This window comes from Nyctereutes procyonoides, unplaced genomic scaffold, assembly GCF_905146905.1.
Source record: "Nyctereutes procyonoides isolate TBG_1078 unplaced genomic scaffold, NYPRO_anot_genome, whole genome shotgun sequence".
Lineage (NCBI taxonomy): Eukaryota > Metazoa > Chordata > Mammalia > Carnivora > Canidae > Nyctereutes > Nyctereutes procyonoides.
In genome coordinates, this window is record NW_026575140.1 from 31,429,915 (window position 1) to 31,447,709 (window position 17,795).

Sequence of the window (17,795 nt, forward strand, 5' to 3'; positions counted from 1 at the left end):
CCGAGGCAGGGTGCTGGGTGTGCGACCTCAGGGGGCAGCATAGGGTCAAGGCTCATTGAGGTCCTTATGAGGCACAGTGGCTGCTGCCTGCTTCAGACAAACTTGGAGCCTCCAGCTGTGCCCTTGAGCAACGTGGGGCTCCGGGCTTTGGGGTTAGACGCACCTCTGGGGCTTCTGTAGCCTGCCACCTGGGGCTTGCTGTCCTTGCTGGGGAGTCCATGTTCACTCTGAGCCTCCCTGCTCTCAGGGTACAGGGATTCCCCTTGCCCAGGCTCCCTCTGGGTGCCAGTCCCCCTCCAGTCCAGCAGAGGACACGGTAGTGCAGGGTGCTGGACCCCAGGCTTGGGGGCAGCAGGTGTCTTCAACCCCTTGGGATTTCCACTTGGGTGGGTGGGACTCAAAGTCCCTGGCTCCCACCCACTCATCCTTGACGGAACCCAACTGCACCAAACTGTCTTTCTGGAGCCCCCAGTGGCATTGCCAGGGTGGCCTCCTTTTCTGCTTTGGGGTCTTTTGGGTGCAGGAGCTGGGAACGCGTGTGTGCGTGCGTGTGGCTGTACGTTGTGCAGGGTCCGGCGCGTGTGTGTATTTGCCCACGTGGGTCTGTTTGTGCACGTGTCCCCGCGTGCCTGGCTGAGGAGGGCCTGTGCGCCCCCCGCGAGGCGGGGCGGGCCGGGGCGGGGCGGGGCCCGGGGGGGCGGGGCCCGGGGGGGCGGGGCGGGCCGGGGCCCAGGGGGGCGGGGCGGGCCGGGCCCTCCGCCGCGGGGATTCGCCTTCACCTGCGGGGGGCGGAGGGAGAGCGCGGACTGAAAGGCGCGGGCGGGCGGGCGGGCGGGCGGAGCGCGGGGCGGCGGGGCGGCGGGGCGCGCTGCTCGCGGCCATGGGGGCGTCCCGCGGGGGCCTGGCCGCGCTCTGGTGCCTCGGGCTCCTGGGGGGCCTGGCGCGCGTGGCGGGCACGCACTACCGCTACCTCTGGAGAGGCTGCTACCCGTGCCACCTGGGCCAGGCCGGCTACGCCGCGGGCGTCGGGGACCGCAGGCCAGGTGGGCGCCCGCGGACCCTGCGCGGGGTGGGGGGGCGCGCGCCCCGCTCCGCCGGGGCTCCCCGGGCCCCCGGGCTCCCCCCCAAGCAAGCGGCGGGCTGGCGGCGCGGGGCTGGAGGGCCTGGGGGGAGCGGGGCGGGGCCGTGCGGCTGGCGGCGCCTCCTCTGGGACGGGCCCTGCTCCCGGAGTCCTCGGACACTGCGACTCCCCTCTCCCGCCCGGCCGGCCGCGGAGGCTGCTGACAGCAGAATGTCCCCACCAGAGGGAAGGGAAACGGGCCCTGGCGTTTGCCTGCGGCGGCGGCGCCCCTGGGGGTCGGGCGAGAAGGCAGGCTCAAGAGAGAGCCCTCTGGGGTCCCTAAAGGCAAGGTCTGCCCTTACGGGGTCCCCAGAGCCTGAGCCCCTTTGGGGGTCGTGTGTGGATGTGGCAGCTGCCATCCTCTTTCTGTCACTTTCCCCAAACCCGGGGAGTGTGGTCAGCCCAGTGGGCTGCAGGGTGATCCACGAGGACCCCGGCAGCTCAGGGAGAGTGGATACACCCCTGTCCTGGTGGATGCTGCCTCTCCCTGCCCTTGGATCTGGTGCCCAGCCTCCCTGCAGGAGCTCCTTAGAGCTTGGAGCTGGCATCCTCAGGAATGGGAGACAGGATGCGGTGAGTGCCCCCCAAATCACAGTGGGGGGCGGGGTGCTGCCCTCCAGGCTGTTCCTGGCCCCTGCGCGGCTCTGCAGGGCACCTGGTCTTGGAGGTTTGGGGCCTGCTCCACTGTGCCCTGGCCAGTCTCTGCCGCTGTCCCTGCAGGGGGGCACACGGAGCTTTGAGCTGCAGGCCCTTGGTGGTGGTAGTCTCCTGCATCCCCTGGCTTTGTCACTTGGCCAGCTGGGTCTCAGGCTGGGTCTCCACGGGGTAGGCAGCCCTCCCACTTGGTGGCTCAGCCAAGGCCAGGCCAGCACTGTCACTGGTCCATTGGTCACACTGAGTGCTGTGAGGCTGCGTAGCCTCCAGGGGCCAGGGGCTGTGTGGCTGGGCTTTGGGGAGCCCCCACCCTGCTCCAGGGCCTGTGTGAACTTGCGGAGAGAAGAGGACAAGGGTGGATGTGGATGGCGGGGTGCGATCTCTGGGCATGAGGAGGACCCTGTGGCATATTTGGGGGGGGAAAGCAGGATTCTGAACTCGATAACCACGTGAGCGGGCTTCCTGGCAGCGTCCCAGCGGGCTCAGGTTTCCATGTAAGCATGGGTGAGGCTTCAGAAGGGGCTGAGTGGGGGGTTTCTGCAGGAGCAGCTGACTCTACCCTGGCCTCCATGGGCTCCCCGTAGCATGCTGATGGGCTGCCCAAGGCAGCACCTGGGGAGCCACCCAGTGTCAGCACAGTGATGTCACCGAGTGCCAGTGTGGGAGGCAGTTCCCATCTTTGGGCTGCCGAAGTCCCCAGCCACACCTCTCAGCTGAGGGCAGCACCAACACTGGTGCCCGTTCCTGAGGGCCTCTGGCTTGGCTGTTCCTGCAAATAGCCCAGCTCTGGACCTGTGTGCTCCTGGGCTCCCAGCTTCTCCCCATGCAGGTGTGGGCTGCACCTGGCATGTGGTGGCTGGGCCTAAGGTTGGAGAGGGCAGAGGAGGTTTGCACCAGGCTTGGTGTTATCTCTTGGCTCCATGGGGTCAGCATGGGAGACATGGGGTCCTCGAGTTCTTTCAGTCAGGGGACGGAGGAGGGGACCCAGACCTCCCTCTGTGTTGGCTGGGAGAGTTGGGGCCCTGCTGTTTGGAGGGTCTTGAGGTGTTCCACTGCAGGAATCACCGTGTGTAGACCAGTTGGCATATCCGGAGGGAGCGGGCCTGCAGGACTGGGCCCAGGGGAGTGTATCCCACCCCCACAGACCACAGTGGGCCTCCCTGGGGGAGTCAGGAGGCCAGGCTGGCCAGAGTGCACATTCGGAAACCTGGATGTCCCGGTTTCCATGTCCTTCCAGTGTCTGGAGGGACTGCATCCCTGGCTGTGGCCCCACCTCTGTCGACACTGCCAGAGGCCCCCTGTCTCCCCACCTTCTCCTCTCTGACCTCCTGCCCCCTCTTCTAAGGACCCTATGATGACCCTGGGCCCACCTGGGTACTCCAGGATCATTGCCCACTTCACGATCCTTGACTTAAGCCCGCTGCACAGTCACTTTTGCCAGGTAAGGCTCCAGGGGTTAGGATGTGGGTCCTTTGGAGGGCCATTATTCAGCTGACCCCACTCTCCTTGAAGATCATGGACCCTGTGGCTCTCTAGTCACAGCCATGGCCACAGCCATGGTCACAGGGTCTCTAGGTGGTGGGCGTCCGCTGAAGACAGCACTGTTCTGCCCCCACATGGCTGCTTCTGGAGTGGGGTGGGCTGGTTAGGGAACCAGGTGCTGGCTTGCTTCCTCTGTAAAGGGGCCCAGCAGGAGGTCATGTGGCCAGATGCCCTGCTGCTCTGCAGAAGAGGTGGAGGGGGAACCCTCCAGCTGCCGGCTGTGTCTCGATACCCACACAGGCTGACCGCACTCAGTGGTGTTGGAAATGGTGGCTGGGCGTTGTCGCACCTGTCAGGCTGCTGTTCACAGATCCTGTCCCCATGGGTGGTGGACTGCAGACCCCCAGGCCAGTGCAGCTCCAGGGCCAGGGGAGAGCTTGGAGCCACAGTCAGTGTGCCAGCCCTTCCCAAGAGGAGCGCCGGGGGAGACAGCTTGCAGCTGTGCCTTGTATATCTTAGCAAGGAGTAGGATTTCTGTCCACTGATGTGGATACTTGAGTCCAAATGTCCCTTTGCGGGCAACAGGGGGGCCAGGAGAACACTGGTCATGTGGGCAGGGGGTGAGCCAGGGTGGGAGGCCTCAGCTGTGGGGGCAGACCCATTGGTGGGGCCCTGCTGGCTGATGGCAACCTCCTGCCCCAGGTCTAAGTGCTTCTTCCCAGACTGTCCACTTGATGTCCCTGTGGCCCACAGGGCAGCTGGGCTGGCGCAGGCTCGGATGCTGTCCAGGGCTCCCAGTGTGTCCTGGACGGCTTGCTTGGACCTGCCTAGGAGTTGCTGGAGGATGTGGTCCTCCAGGTGGGCTTGGCCTCCCAGCCAGGTGTCCGAGCGGCTCAGGGGTGTAGAGCCACCCGAATCAGCCTGTCCCCCAGCTGGGGGTCTACAGTGAGCCGAGCGTGAGCATGAAGCTGCTGGCCGAGAGCAGAGTTTCCAGAAGCCAGCAGCCCTGCCTGCCTGTTCACCCAGCACCTGCCTCCAAGGCCTGTCAGGAGCACAGCAGCATGCCAGAATGACACCTACTAGAATGACGCCTGGCAGGGCTGCTCTAGACTGTGAGACTGCCGTCCACCTGCCCTTGGACCACACACACCTGGCACATCTTCCCCAAAGCTTTACTGAGCACCTACCATGTGCCCAGAGCTGTGCCCTCTGGGGTCACATCTTTACCTCTTAGGGATCCTTTCAGAGAGAGGGATCTGAGCTTGGGAGGGATGGGCAGGATCTCCTCCCTGAGACCCCCTGGGTGCTGCCCGCCCTGCCCTTTCGTCCATTCCCCATTCCCTCCCTCTCCCAGCCAACTGTCTTATGGGAGGGCCGTGGGGCTCTCTGTCCCCCATCCTCTCTGGGGCTCTACTGGGGAGCCTTTGACCTCTGCCTTCAAGGTTCTTCCCGAGAATCATCCGGACTCTGTTCTGAGAGCTCCAGGCTGCCACAGGCAATGGAGTGCCTTTGTGGGTCTTCGTCTTCTCTCTGAGGCAGTCTCAGGGCTTGGCAGGGCCTTGGGGTTCTCCCTGGAGTGGACCTGGCCTGTGTGCTGAGCAGAGGGTTTGTTTGCTGTTGTTTCTGGGGGTCTGGGTACATATCAGACTGCTGGCTGGCGGCATGGTTCCCATGTGTGGGAAGCATTGCCTGCGGACAGGCGCTGGGGTGTTTGGGGGGAGCCTAGCCCCCCTCACAAGTGGGCTCGGATGGCTGGCATGTTAGGGTGGGAGCATGGAAGGCGGGCATTTTCACGGGCGGGCACTGGAGGGTGGAGTCCTGGCTTGTAGAGGTTTGCGTGGGGCGTCTGTGTGTCTGTCTCCCTGCTTTTGTGGTTGGGGAAGCTGGCTGCTCAGCCGGTGAGGCTGGCGTCTGCAGTGTGGGCTGGCCAGAGGCCCAGGCACGGGCTTCCGTCCCCATGCCCAGTGTGCCGGGGCTGCCCCGTGTCTGCAGCAGCCTCCTCCCTCCATCCCCGTGTCTCCCGACAGTTGTGTCTCTCCTGGCGTTAGCCGGGAACACAGGTGTCTTCGGCAGCTTATTCTGACCACCTCAGCTGCTGCCCAGCCTCCCCTGGTGCCCCGGGATGAGGTGAGGGCAGCCTCACCTGCAGGTGTTCCTGCAGAAGGAGGGGACCCTCCTGGGGTGCAGGCCCCCTGGCCGCTAGCTCTGGGGAGGGTCTTCTTGCTTCTCCTGTCCTCAGCTTGGTTCCTGGGGCAGCTACCCCAGGCCTTTGGCGTGGCCTTATCCCCTTCTGGTCAGCGCTTGCCCTGTGGCCTGAGGTGCCATGGGCACAGGTGTCCTGCCCTGGTGGCCGGTGGTCTCAGATGGGAGCTGTTCTCTTAGAAGCAGAGTGCCTGGGACCTGCACGAGGTCCTGTCCTGGGGATGTGGCTGGTGGGCTCCTGACCCCAGCATTGGGAGCCCCCTCCTCAGGCAGACGGCACCTGAGTTAGTTTCCTGGGACCCAAACAAACACAGCCATAGACACGTATTCTCTTATTCTTCTGGAGGCTGGAAGTCCGGCATGGAGGTATCCACAGCTCCCTCTGAAACCTCCAGAGGAAACACTTCCCTGCCTTGTCCTTCCAGCGTCTCATGGCTACTCCTGTTCCTTGGCTTGTGGCCACCTCTGTCTACCCTCTCTCTCCCTGTGTAGCTCTTATCAGGACCCCAGTCCTGGATTTAGGGCTTATCTTACCCAGTACGGATAACAAATTATACCTACCTCTCAAGGTCACGTTCTGAGGCTCAGGATGGATGTGAATTTGGGGGCACATTATTCGACCTGCCTCCCCCTTGCCGAAGCCTGGGCAAGGGCATCTCATGAATTCCTGGCTTTTCCTTTTGGGCTCATGGGCTCTGGAGAAGTGGCTGGCACCATCCTGAGGATGCTTCTGGATTTGGGCTTTAGAAAAGAGTATGTGCTCCGAGCTCAGCCTTGAAAGGCATGAGGAGCTAGGCCTCCCCTGACCTCAGCCCAGTGCCCACTGCAGCCACCTCATTGGTCAGACCACTGCTGCCTGCGTTCTTTCTGACCCTCTCAGTTGCTCCCCATGTCCTGGCCAACCCAGAGGTGGTGGCTCTTCCTCCTGTGCAGGCTGGCCAGGTGTGAGGATGGGCCCAGCCTTCTCCCCACTCTGCTCCAGCAAGCGTGGACTTGGAGCTCGGGCACCCGGGCAGGGGTCCATGTGCTCAGTGAGGGGCCCAGATTGGGGTCCCTGGGGCCAGCTCAGATGACGACTGGCTGTTAACCTTTGGCACTGTGTCCCCCTCCAGATGTGGATGAGTGCCAGGTGCACAATGGCGGCTGTCAGCACAGGTGTGTGAACACACCTGGCTCCTACCTCTGCGAGTGTAAGCCCGGATTCCGGCTCCATGCAGATGGCAGGACCTGCTTGGGTAAGTGCCCTGCGGCCCTGGAAGCGGCTGGCCCTCCCTCTGGGCCCGTGCCACCTCCCCACCTGGGCTCCTGGCCTCAGATGTGCACCTGCCCTGGGTCTGCCCGGTGGGATGGGGCTGGGGTCCCTGTACGAGGAGACCCTATGGGGCTTGCCTGCTCAGCAGCAGCCTCTTTTATGGTGGCTCCATTGTGCAGAGTGTGTTCGGCTCCTGGGGGCTCTCACCGGCCTGCCCCCTCCATGCATGGGAGGGAAAGAAGAGTCCCAGGGGCCTGGCTCCCCCATGCTGAGGCGGAACCTTGTGAGCCTGGGATGCTGAGGCCATGTTCCTTGCGGGGAGCCCCTGGGCCACCACCATACTCTGGAGCCCTCTCTGAGCAGCAGCTGTGGTGGGTCAGTGGGGTCCCAGGCCCGGGACCAGACTCAGGGATGACTTGGGTGCTTGCAGGGTGGCAGGGGAGGCTGGTGAGGGCAGGGGCAGGGGAGCATGAGGCCAGTCTTGGCCTGTGGAGCTAGGGTTCCTGGCCCTGGTCCCCCCACCCCAGCCTTGGGAGGTGTAGGGATTGGCCAGTGGCAGGCGGGGAAGAGGGAGCCAAGAAGCGGGACCTCGACCCTCACTTCCTCTGTAGGGTCTTTATTCCGTGGACAGTGGGCTTGTTGGAGGTGCCCTGGCCACAGCCTGCCATCCCTGCAAGCACAGGATTCCCAGGGACAGCGCTGGGCACCTGCTGAGGTGGAAGGTGGAGGGGCTGCAGGCCAGGGTCCAGTGCTCGCTGTCCACCCTCCCTTGCCCCTCTCCCTGCTGGCTCTGGACGCAGTGGTGGAGGGTAGGGGGCCACTGTGTCTGGGAGGCCGTGTGGTGGTCGTTCTCTGGGGGGGTTGGGGGCAGGACATCCCTTGTTTCCACCTTGGAGGCCTGGAGCGGGCCCAGCGGGCTCTGAGTGGCCTCGTCCCGCGTGCCGTGCTGCTATGTGGCAGGGCGGCGTGCCAGCCTCGGGGGTGCCTCAGGGCACACACACTCTCACGTGTCCGGGCGCTGCTCGGGCAGTGGGACAGCTGCCCCGCAGTTTCTCTGGTCGGAAAGTGGAAACAGATGTGGGAAGTGTTGTAATGCGCTTCCAGACAAATCCGATGGCGTCGCCACCCCCAGCTGCCGCCCGTTGGGGGCTGAGAGAGGGGGCTTCTGAGAGCCGCTGGTTTACCCAGGCCCCCGACATCCCTTCTCAGCCTTCTTCTGGATCAGGGTGTCCCTGGGGCTGGTCCAGGGGGTCTGAGACACCCCCAGTCTGTCGAGGGCCTCCCCATCTATGCTGACAATGGCTTTCACCGAGGCTGGATGGCAGGAATGTGGGTGCTGATGGGAGGGGCCTTTGAGAGAGGCTTGAAGCCATGGGCTGCGGGCAGTTCAGGAGGGATGCCCTTCAGCCTTGCTGTGGTCCCCAGCCCATCCCCTTGCCACGTAGGAGCCTTCCCTGGGAGATGCCAGTGCTCTGGGCCCCAGAAGTCTTGATCTGTGGCATTTGCTTATTTTAAAAGTCTTTTGGGGGTCTGATGCCAGGGCTCCTGGGCGTGGTCTGCTCGGCCTGGCATGAAGCCACTGGGACCTCACGGCCCCTCTGTGTGGTGCCCCCAGCATGGCACCCGCAGCATAGCACCCCCAGCATGGCACCCCCAGCATGGGACCCCAGCACTGCACATGCAGGTGAGCTCCAGACAGCCTGCAGCTCCCTCAGTGCGGGTTCCCGGCTCCTGGAGCCCCCCATCGCTGTAAGCTGTCTCCTCAATGCTGGTGTTTGGCCTCTGGCTTTCTCTTTTCTTTGACTGTCACTCCCAGCAGAAGTGCACACTGTGTCCCCCTTACCTACACGCACCTGGCTATTTCTAGTAAATTCTCTGTACCTAGAATTCCCGGCTGCTGGCAGCCTGCCAGGATGCAGGCTGGTTCCCAGTCTGGGATTGGGGTGGGTTTGTCTGACATGGCCTGCAGGAAGCTGCCCTTCCTTTTTTTAAAAAAAAAAATTTAATTTATTCACGAGACACAGAGAGAGAGAGAGGCAGAGACACAGGCAGAGGGAGAAGCAGGCTCCATGCAGGGAGCCCGATGTGGGTCTCGATCCAGGGACCCCAGGATCATGTCCTGGGCCAAAGGCAGGCACTAAACCGCTGAGCCACCCAGGTGTCCTGGGAACTGCCCTTCCTGGAGGGGCCTGGGCCTTGCAGAGAAACTCCCACCATGGGCAGGGGTCTCCAGGAAGCTTCTCCACAGGCAGAGCGGGAAGTGTTTGCACAGGGCCACCTCTCCCTGCTTGCTAATGTACCCTTCTGGTTGCTGAGGGACCTGCCCAGCTGCAGTGGTGGTCTTGGGTGGGTAGGCAGGGGTGGCCATGCATCCCAGGTCATAGGACAGTGGCTTCAAGGTGGGGGCCTGATGGAGGCCCTCCTAGACCCTCAAGCATTCTGAGTGGCGTGCAACTGGACTTCCTGCCCCTGAGAACTGTGGGGCCTTGTCCCCCTGTCCTCTGGAGCTCCCAGGGTGCAGGACATGGGGAGGAGCTGCTCTTGTCCAAGCTTTACAGGGTGCCTTCTGAGCTTGGGCCACCCTGGGGCTGTAGCAGATGATTATGGGAAGAATCCGTACAGGTATCAGCAGCTGTGGGGCAGGCTGCACAGCCGGAGTGCAGCTGCTCTGGACCCCTCCCCTGGGGCCTTCTGGGCTCCTCTTCTGGGGGAGGGGTGCTGTGAGCTCTCTGGGGACTCTGCAGGCTGGCAGGAAACAGCCCCAGGCCCCCGATGCTACCTAGCAGCTTGGAGTGAGCATTAGAGATGTGGGATGGGGGTGGAGAAGGTGTCCCCGGGGATGTCCCCGTCCTGCATGCTGAGATCTCTTAGGGTGCTGCATGTCCCTGGGCCCTGTGGGCTGCGAGAGGTCCTCAGAGGAGGCCTGCTTGAGAGGGGGCCTTGAAACACACAAGCGGGGACTTGAAACACTTGTGGAACTTGCCTCCGAGGCAGGGAGAGGACAGGAAATGCACAGCTTTCTCTCATCTCTCCTTTGCAGAGATTTGGTGGATATAAAACACAGAAAGATTTCAATTCTTAAAAATGAGAATTTGCAAGGATTTTGCCATCAGCCTGAGGCCCATGAGCACCACCCACTTAGCCTGGCCTGGGAGAAGCAGAAGTAGCCTGGCATCCCTCTGGTGCCAGGGAGCCTCCAGGGTGGGAAGAGCAGGGCTCGGGATTACTTGACCCTGCTTGTCACTCTTGGGTCACAGAATTAGCCTCTTTCCTTTCCTGACTCAGGGCCTGGGAGTGCTTTGGTCAGGTGATGGGTTAAGGTCGGTCATTCTAGCTTTGTTGTGACGTCTCACACAGCGCCAGCCTGTAAACCCATGGAAACCCGCCGCTGGGTGGTTTAACACTTGGTACAGGGAAACCCACCTCCTCCCTGCAGCTGGCTGCTCTGAGCCACCAGGACACCTGCCTAGTGGTCCCTTCTGGGCCCTGGCCTCGGACAGGGATGCTTCTCCATGTTCCAGCCCGCAGGCAATGCACTAGGGGGTCCGTGTGAGGGATCACTGCATCCCTGGCTCAACCAGTAGAGGGTCTCATGGGGTGCTCTGGGCCAGCCACTGGGAAGAGATGGGCTCTCCATCCTGCCCCTCCCCTTGGCCTCTGCCCCTGCTTGCCTTTTGGACTAACACCCGCCTCCCTGCCCCAATACAAGCCCTTGGGGAGGAGTCTGTTGTCAGCATGCATGCCCCACCCACCTTCAACAGTAGCCAGATGCCCCTGCCCTGGTTCCCCCTCCTAGGAGGGTGGTGGGAAGGGCTCCCCAGCCCTGCTTTTCCCTGGGCCTCTGTCAGACTAGTGCCACATGGCCTTGGGGCAGCCCCTCTCCCCACCAGGCCTGGCTCTCCCAGTGAGAGGGCAGCAAGGGGCTTCACAGGCCCTCCAGCCCCAGAGGGGAGGCCTGGGGAGGCTGCCTGGCCCCCCTAGAGGCCCTGCTGGCAGCATCTGGGGCTGATGCCAAAGCCCCAGGCAGCGGGAAGGTGCAGATCTCCAGGCTTGTCTCTATACCCATCCCTGCAGAGCCACACATGTGGTTCTGGGAATGTTCTCCAGCACCCTCCAGAGCTGCAGCTGCAGGAAAGGAGGGTACCATCCCAGCCCCAAGGGGCCCCTGTATCTGGATGGGCCCATGGGAGAAGCAGCTCTGCTCCTGAGACTCCCTGCCCGGGACCCCAGAAGTGCAGCCTGCCGGTACCCAGGGGTGATGGGATGGTCATACCCCAAGCCAGGGGAGCCAGAGGCAGTGGTCACAGGCCCTGGGCTGGATGAGGAAACCCAGCGGGGAAGCAAAGACAGACTGGGCCGTGCGGTGGGGAAGGTTGGTGAGTGTAAGCAGGGCAGAAATGAGCTTGGAGCCGGGGCCGGGGGCTGGGTGGCTGTGTGAACGGCAGCCTGGTATGCACCTCGGGGCTGCAGCGGAGCCGGGGGCTCACCCCTCCGCTTTACCCTCGGGTGTGCTGGGCAGGCAGTAGGCACCACGGGGGCCCTGGGGCTGCCCTCGTGGCTGTCTTTCCCTGGCTGGGCCTGGGAGTGGTGGTGGCTGGTGGGTTTGTGGTCTGTGAGGAGGCTGGCCAGTCCAGCCTCTGGCACGTGGGTGAGGGCGGCCCCTTGCACAGCCACAATAATCGTGCTCGCCTGCAGGACAGGGGCCCCAACCTGAGGGTGGGAGACAGGATAGCACAAGGCAGAGTAGCAGGCAACCCACAACGACCTGGGGGGCTGAGGCGGGCAGAGCCCAGGAGAGGTCCCCCTTGGCTCAGCCAGGCGGCCACCCCCTCCCGCCCGGCCATGCTGGTCCTGTCCCCAACAGAGGGCTTTCTAGAAGGAAGGACTGTGTGGGTGGCCTTTGACCACACGTGGTGTGAGACTCTTGGGACCTCGAAAAACCAAGCCAGTCTGAGAGCAGTAATTACCAAACCCCGTGAAGGCAGCGGGAACCAGGGCCACCCCCGAGCCTGCCCAGAAACCATGGGGCTGGCTTTCGAGGCTGCAGCAGAACTGGCCGGTGGGTGCGGCGTCCCCCTGACAGCCCTGCGTCCTGCTGGCAGCCCTGTGTCCGCTGGGGGCCTGCCAGGGCACAGCCCCTTGCCTCGCCCCAGAGCCGCTCCAAGCCAGCTGTCCACAGCCCCCCGGGCTGCTTCCTCCCTGGCGCTCGGATGCACCTGGTGCTGGGCTCCCGCCCTGGATCCCCGCCCAGGGCTCAGGGCTGCCGCCTGTGGCCCCAAGAGCAGGGAGCTGCCGGCCCAGGCAGAGTGGGCCCTCCACCCCGGGGGGTCGTGTGTTTCCCACGTGTGTCCGGTCTCCTGACCCGGGGGGGCCCCCGTGCCTCTGTGAGTGGACGCCTCACCCCTGCGGCTCGTGGGTGGTGGCGGCCCCTGCCGGCAGCTCCTGGAACCCACAAGGGGCCCGAGCAGCCCTGGGCTGAAGCCCCCGGTCCTGGGATTCCCAAGCTGGGCAGGGAGGGTGTATGAGCTCAGGCCGCTGGAACAGGTGCCGCAGCGGGGTGGCTTGAAGAGCAGAAATGTATTTTCTCACCGCTCTGGAGGCGGGAAGTGCCAGCCAAGGGGGTTCCTGGTGGGGTCCCCTTCCTGGACGCCCCCTCCCCCTGGCCCCATGTCCTGCTGCTGCAGAAGGAGACACAGAACCAGAGATCTCACATCTCTCCGTATAAGGACACAGATTCTGTTGGATCAGGGCCACACGTTTGTGATCTCCTATAACCTTAAGTGTCTCCACGAAAGCTCTGTCTCCAGGGGCACACTGGGGGTTCAGGGTTAGGGGTACATATACGAATCCTGCAGGGACACAAGCATTAGCCCCCTAACTGCCCATTTTCTGAAGGGCTGTCAGCTTTGCTTCGGGCCCAAGTCCTTAATTGCAGGAGTGCCCGGGCTGGCAGGTGGGTTCCACAGCCGGGTTTAGAAACAACCGAGGGGGCTGGAACCCTCACCCCCAGCTCTGGGCACCGGCCACGCCAGAGCCGGCCCCTCCCCGCGCTGCACAGCCCAGTGCCTGAGAAACTTCCGCCCCGTTCAGCTTTCTGGAAACCCGTGGCACATGATGTGCAGGATGACACTGGGCTTGGCTCCACTACGCACACAGCTTGGGAGCATCTGGAATGTTAGGACTTGAGCAGAGCGGGAGACGGGGGCCCAGGCTCCCCCTGCCTGGCCCACCCGCTGGTGATTTCTGTCTGATTGCCCCTGGGCTCAACTTGGGGGCTCTGCCTTTCGGGAGGGGCTTCTTTCCAGCCCGGCCACCACTCCCAGGGTCCTCCTGGTGCCCCCTACCACCCCCCTGGGCTCCAAGACCCTCTCTGTGTGCCTGGCCCTTTGTCAGGAGGGGCTTCTGGTTCCCATTACGAGTCTCAAGCAGCGATGCACTTGGAGTCATGGAGACAAACAGCTCCAGGAATGGGGGTGGCTTAGGTCATGCTCAGAAACGTCTGAGTGACGGTGGTGCCTTTTTTTTTTTAAGATTGTATTTATTTATTCATGAGAGACACAGAGAGGCAGAGGGAGAGGGAGAGGCAGGCTCCCTGCAGGGATCCCAATGTGGGACTCGATCCCGGAACCCCGGGATCACGCCCTGAGCTGAAAGCGGGCGCTCAACCACTGAGCCACCCAGGCGTCCTGATGGTGGTGCCTAAAGCACAGCGTATGAGGAGAGGCAGGCAGGGCCCTGGGGGGATCAGCGCAGAGTCAGGGGTGGCAGGATGGGGAAAGGGCTAAGGGGGCAGCAGACCATCTTGATTTGGCCCAGGCCTCATGTCTCCACTGCTTCTCTGTGCATATGACCGGGCAGGTGCAACCAGGAGACAGAGTCGTGTCCTTCCTGGTGTACCCCCCTCCAGGGCTGGCTTGGCTTTGGAGGGGACCCTCGGCAGAGGCTCCCAAACTGTGTGCCTCACGTGAGGAAATGGAGTGCTCTCCTTGAAGGGCCTTGAAGGGCATTGCTTCTGCCATCAGTGTGGTCCTAGTGTCCTCAGAGCTTCGAGCCCACAACCCAGTCTGTGTGGATGTCGTGGCTGCTCCTGTGGCTCCTGCTCCCACATAAACCATGCAGGGTGGGCATGAGCTGGGCTGCTCCACGAGGAGTGGGAGGCTAGATCTATGGCAACCCCTCGCCTGCCCCTGCGCTGGCCTGACAGGGCGGTGGAGACGTCTGGACCTCCGCCACCTCCTCCAGGAGTCTCCCAGTCCACTCGGCCCGAGTCCCGAACTCACTGGCTCTCAGAGCGTGCCCGGTGTTTTGCATTCCATGCCAGGTGATGCAGGGTAGCTCTGCAGTGCCAGGCTACACTCAGTCCTTGGGCCAGCTGGGGACAAGGATCCAGAGGCGGCCTGTGGTTCTGCATACCCTGTCTCTGGGCTGGAAAGTTGAAGCCAAAGCCGTCAACACCCTCTCAAAGTCCCTGCTCCTGGGACACACACAGGAAGGAAGTGGCGTCTTTCTGCAGGAGATGGTCGTGTCTCGTCCCTGCTCTGTGTCTGATGACAGGAGGCTCCTCCTAGGCTGACCTGTGCTCCTGTCTGTGTCCCCAGCCATAAATTCCTGTGCCCTGGGGAACGGTGGCTGCCAGCACGAGTGTGTTCAGCTCACAGTGACCCAGCACCGCTGTCAGTGCCGGCCCGAGTTCCAGCTCCAGGAAGACGGAAAGCGCTGTGTCCGTGAGTATCCGTGTGCTGCCTGCCCTCAGGAGTCCCCACTGGGACCGTTATACCCCACACAGCCACAGACCCACCCAGGGACCCTGAAACCCAAGCCCAGGGCAGGAGCCGGAATACATATTGGATTCACCTCCTTGCTTGGCTGCTGGGGCTGGACACGGGCCTCAGGAGAGGCAGGTCCCCCTCGGCTGCCCAGGCGTGTTTTGGGCACCGTCTAGCCCCTGGTGGGTGTTGGGGATGAAGCTCCTTCAGCTGTGCTCAGGGATCACACGCCTGTTGGCCAGGAGCAAGGGTGGGTGGAGGGGCTGAACAGTGGAGGCAGAGTGGCCTTGGGTCGCAGGGCTGGGGGGTTGCAGGGCTGGGGGGTTGCAGGTCAGGAGGAGCTGTCTTCTTGGAGGTGTCTTGGGGCTCCCACATCTGGGAGAGCCCATTAGACTGGAGCCCAGAGGAACAAGAGCATGGGGAGGGGGGCTCCTGAGAGGCCTGAGGCACCCCAGACCTGAGGAGCACCCCACCTACCCCTTGCCTCCATTCCTCTGGGCCTGTGGCCACAGGGAGGAATCCATGCGCAGACCGGAACGGTGGCTGCATGCACATGTGCCAGGCACGCCGGGGCCTTGCCCACTGTGAGTGCCATGTGGGCTTCCTGCTGGCATCTGACCGCAGGTCCTGCGAAGGTAAGGTGCCTCTCCCCGTACCCTGCCCCACCCTGGGGATAGCTTTGGAGGTCTTGGGCCCCAAGGGTGGAGATGGGGAGGGGACAAGGATGTATACCAGGAGCCCAAGTCTTATTTTGGCAGAAGTAAGCGGGAGGTCTCGGGTCGTGTTTTTAAGTAGTTCTTGTATTAGCTTAGTAGCACGTGGTTGTCATGGAAACAGGAGGCCACAAGGAGAAAGGAAGGGGCATCCCTGTAGCCCCGGTGCCATCTCTACGGCCAACTTCCGGATGTTTCTGCCGGTTGTTAGCATGCACACTTAGAATTGTCCCAGGTCCCGGTTGGGCACCACTTTCTAGATACGTGCTTCTTCATCCTCTGCCTCAGGGGAGTGCGCTGAGCGGCCGGCCGTGTTCATTATCCCATCACAGGAGTTGGGGGGCTCCCTCCTCCCTGCACATGCAGCTCTGAGCAGGGGTCTTGCATATCCCCCGTAACCCTCAGAGTGCACCCAGGGCAGGCTGTGGCCTTTCCCCCAGGTATTCCGGGGGGGGGGGGGTCCGAGAGACAGGGGTGCCCCAAGGTGCTGACACCAGGAAAGGGTGTGTTAGGTGCTGTTGGCCTGCTGCTCTGGGTGCAGGGGCTGCAATGGGCTCTGCAGGGGTCGGGCTGAGGGTCAGCTTCATCCCAAGGAATCTCAGGGGCTGTGACCAGAGCAGTGGCGGGGATTGCACACCGGGGTTTGGGCCCTAATGGCCAGTGATGTGGGTGGACAGCCCCTGGGAAAGACCCCTCCTGTGTCAGGCCCTATACCAGGCTTGGTGACTGTGGGGTGGCACTGTCATGGGAGGTGAGTTCAGAGACGGACCCCCCTCCCTGATGCTGCGGGCAGGGGTGCAAGCTGGTGGGGCTCCAGGGCAGACCTGTGTCCTTGCCCTGAGAGGGAGCATGACTCTGCACCTGGTCCTGTTGAGGAGAACGGCGGTGCTCAGGTGGACTGCCCTGGTCGTGAAGCCGGGGAACAGGAAGTAGGAATAGAACCCTGGGTGGCCCCTCTCGGCACAGAGGGCCTGAGCCCTGAACCCCAGGGGGACCCCTTCTGGCACGGCAGGCCTGACACCCAGGGGGACCCCTCCCAGCACAGTGGGCCTGAGCCTGGACCCCCAGGGGGACCCCTCTATACTGAGGCCTCTCCCCAGGGGCTGCCCCTCCCAGGCCAGCAGCCCAGAGCCCCCCTGACTTGATCTCTCCCATCCAGATGTGGATGAATGTGCCACGGGGCAGGCCCAGTGTGCCCACGGCTGCCTCAACACCCGGGGGTCCTTTAAGTGCATGTGCCATGCTGGCTACGAGCTGGGTGCTGATGGCCGGCAGTGCTACCGTGAGTGGATGGTGGGCAGGCATTGCTGCCCTGGGCTGTGGACGGACCTGGGACAGCAGCTCACTTCCCCAGTTCCCCACAGTCACTGGCATGCTGTGGGCTGGCCAAGGGGAGGAGCTTTCCTGCCCAGGGCAGGGGAATGCTGGGTGTGGGGCTGCGTGGGCTTGAGGAGGGGAGTGGGGAGCCCGGCAGAATGTTCCAGAGCCCCCCAGCCCAGGAGCTGTGTGCTGCCCGTTTCCCAGTAGGAAGGGCCTGGGGGCCACGGCCTGGCTGCTGGGGCCAGGGAGGACCACCGGCAGGGGTCACCTAGCCCCCACCCCACATCCCTGCCAGCGGTCTCCTCTCAGGTATCGAGATGGAGATTGTGAACAGCTGTGAGGCCAACAACGGGGGCTGCTCGCATGGCTGTAGCCACAGCAGTGCGGGGCCCCTCTGCACCTGCCCCCGTGGCTACGAGCTGGATGAGGACCAGAAGACGTGCATCGGTGCGCACTGGTTCCCCGCAACCTGCCTCCCATCTGCACAAGGGCTTGATGCTGTGACTGGGCAGCTGCTTCTGGGTCCCCTCCCCGTCCTGCTTGCTCAGCCCTGGGCAGCATGATGATGCAGAGCACCCACCACTCACACCCCATCCAGGCTTCCCTCCTCCCCTCTGCTCAGTCCCGCGTGCTGGGAGCAGCACCTGGAACCCTGGGGTGTGTGGGGTCCCCTCTTCAGGAGGGACCCCACTACAAGATGGACTCCTCACCACCCTGCAGCCCCCAATCTGGCCCCTACAGCCAGCTGATGGCCGTAAGGCCATGGCATACATCCTGTGTGTGTGTATGCAGGGGGCCGGGACAGTGCATGGATGCGTGTGAGCACACGCGGGGGCACGTGTGTTGGTGGGTGTGGGAGGGCGTGCAAGCCAGCAGGTGCCAGCAGCCTTGGTGTGTGCCCCGCAGACGTGGACGACTGCGCTGACTCACCGTGCTGCCAGCAGGTCTGCACCAACAGCCCCGGCGGGTATGAGTGTGGCTGCTACGCCGGCTACCGGCTCAGCACTGATGGCTGCAGATGTGAGGGTGAGTGAGGGGAGGTGGGGGGAGTGGGGGTCCCTTGGGGCCCAGGCTGGCCTCTCCCTGTGCTCTGCCTCCAGGACTTAGTTGAGTGCCTGGTGTCCACAGGGCCGTGCGGACCTGCCTGTGACCCCCACTAGCAGTGGCTCATGCACGGGCTAGGCCTGCACCCCTGGCTGCTCCTGGCCTGGCTTTCCCTGTTGCTCTGACTCTGGAGCCAGGAGGACGGCTGTGGTGTGGACATCCTCCAGCAGCTGCAGCCACGG

The 17,795-nt window shown here is 63.4% G+C and overlaps 1 protein-coding gene across 1 annotated transcript in view; it reads left to right on the forward strand.

Moving 5' to 3' along the window:
* The first annotated feature begins 862 nt into the window (after positions 1–862).
* Positions 863–17,795, forward strand: part of MEGF6 (multiple EGF like domains 6) — a 33,782-nt gene continuing 16,849 nt past the window's right edge. Inside the window, exons 1-7 of the mRNA XM_055306150.1 lie at positions 863–1,043; positions 6,571–6,693; positions 14,309–14,434; positions 14,989–15,111; positions 16,349–16,471; positions 16,819–16,956; positions 17,416–17,535. Of these exons, the coding sequence (XP_055162125.1) occupies positions 881–1,043; positions 6,571–6,693; positions 14,309–14,434; positions 14,989–15,111; positions 16,349–16,471; positions 16,819–16,956; positions 17,416–17,535 (916 nt within the window). The 5' untranslated portion in view covers positions 863–880. The remainder of the gene's footprint in view (positions 1,044–6,570; positions 6,694–14,308; positions 14,435–14,988; positions 15,112–16,348; positions 16,472–16,818; positions 16,957–17,415; positions 17,536–17,795) is intronic.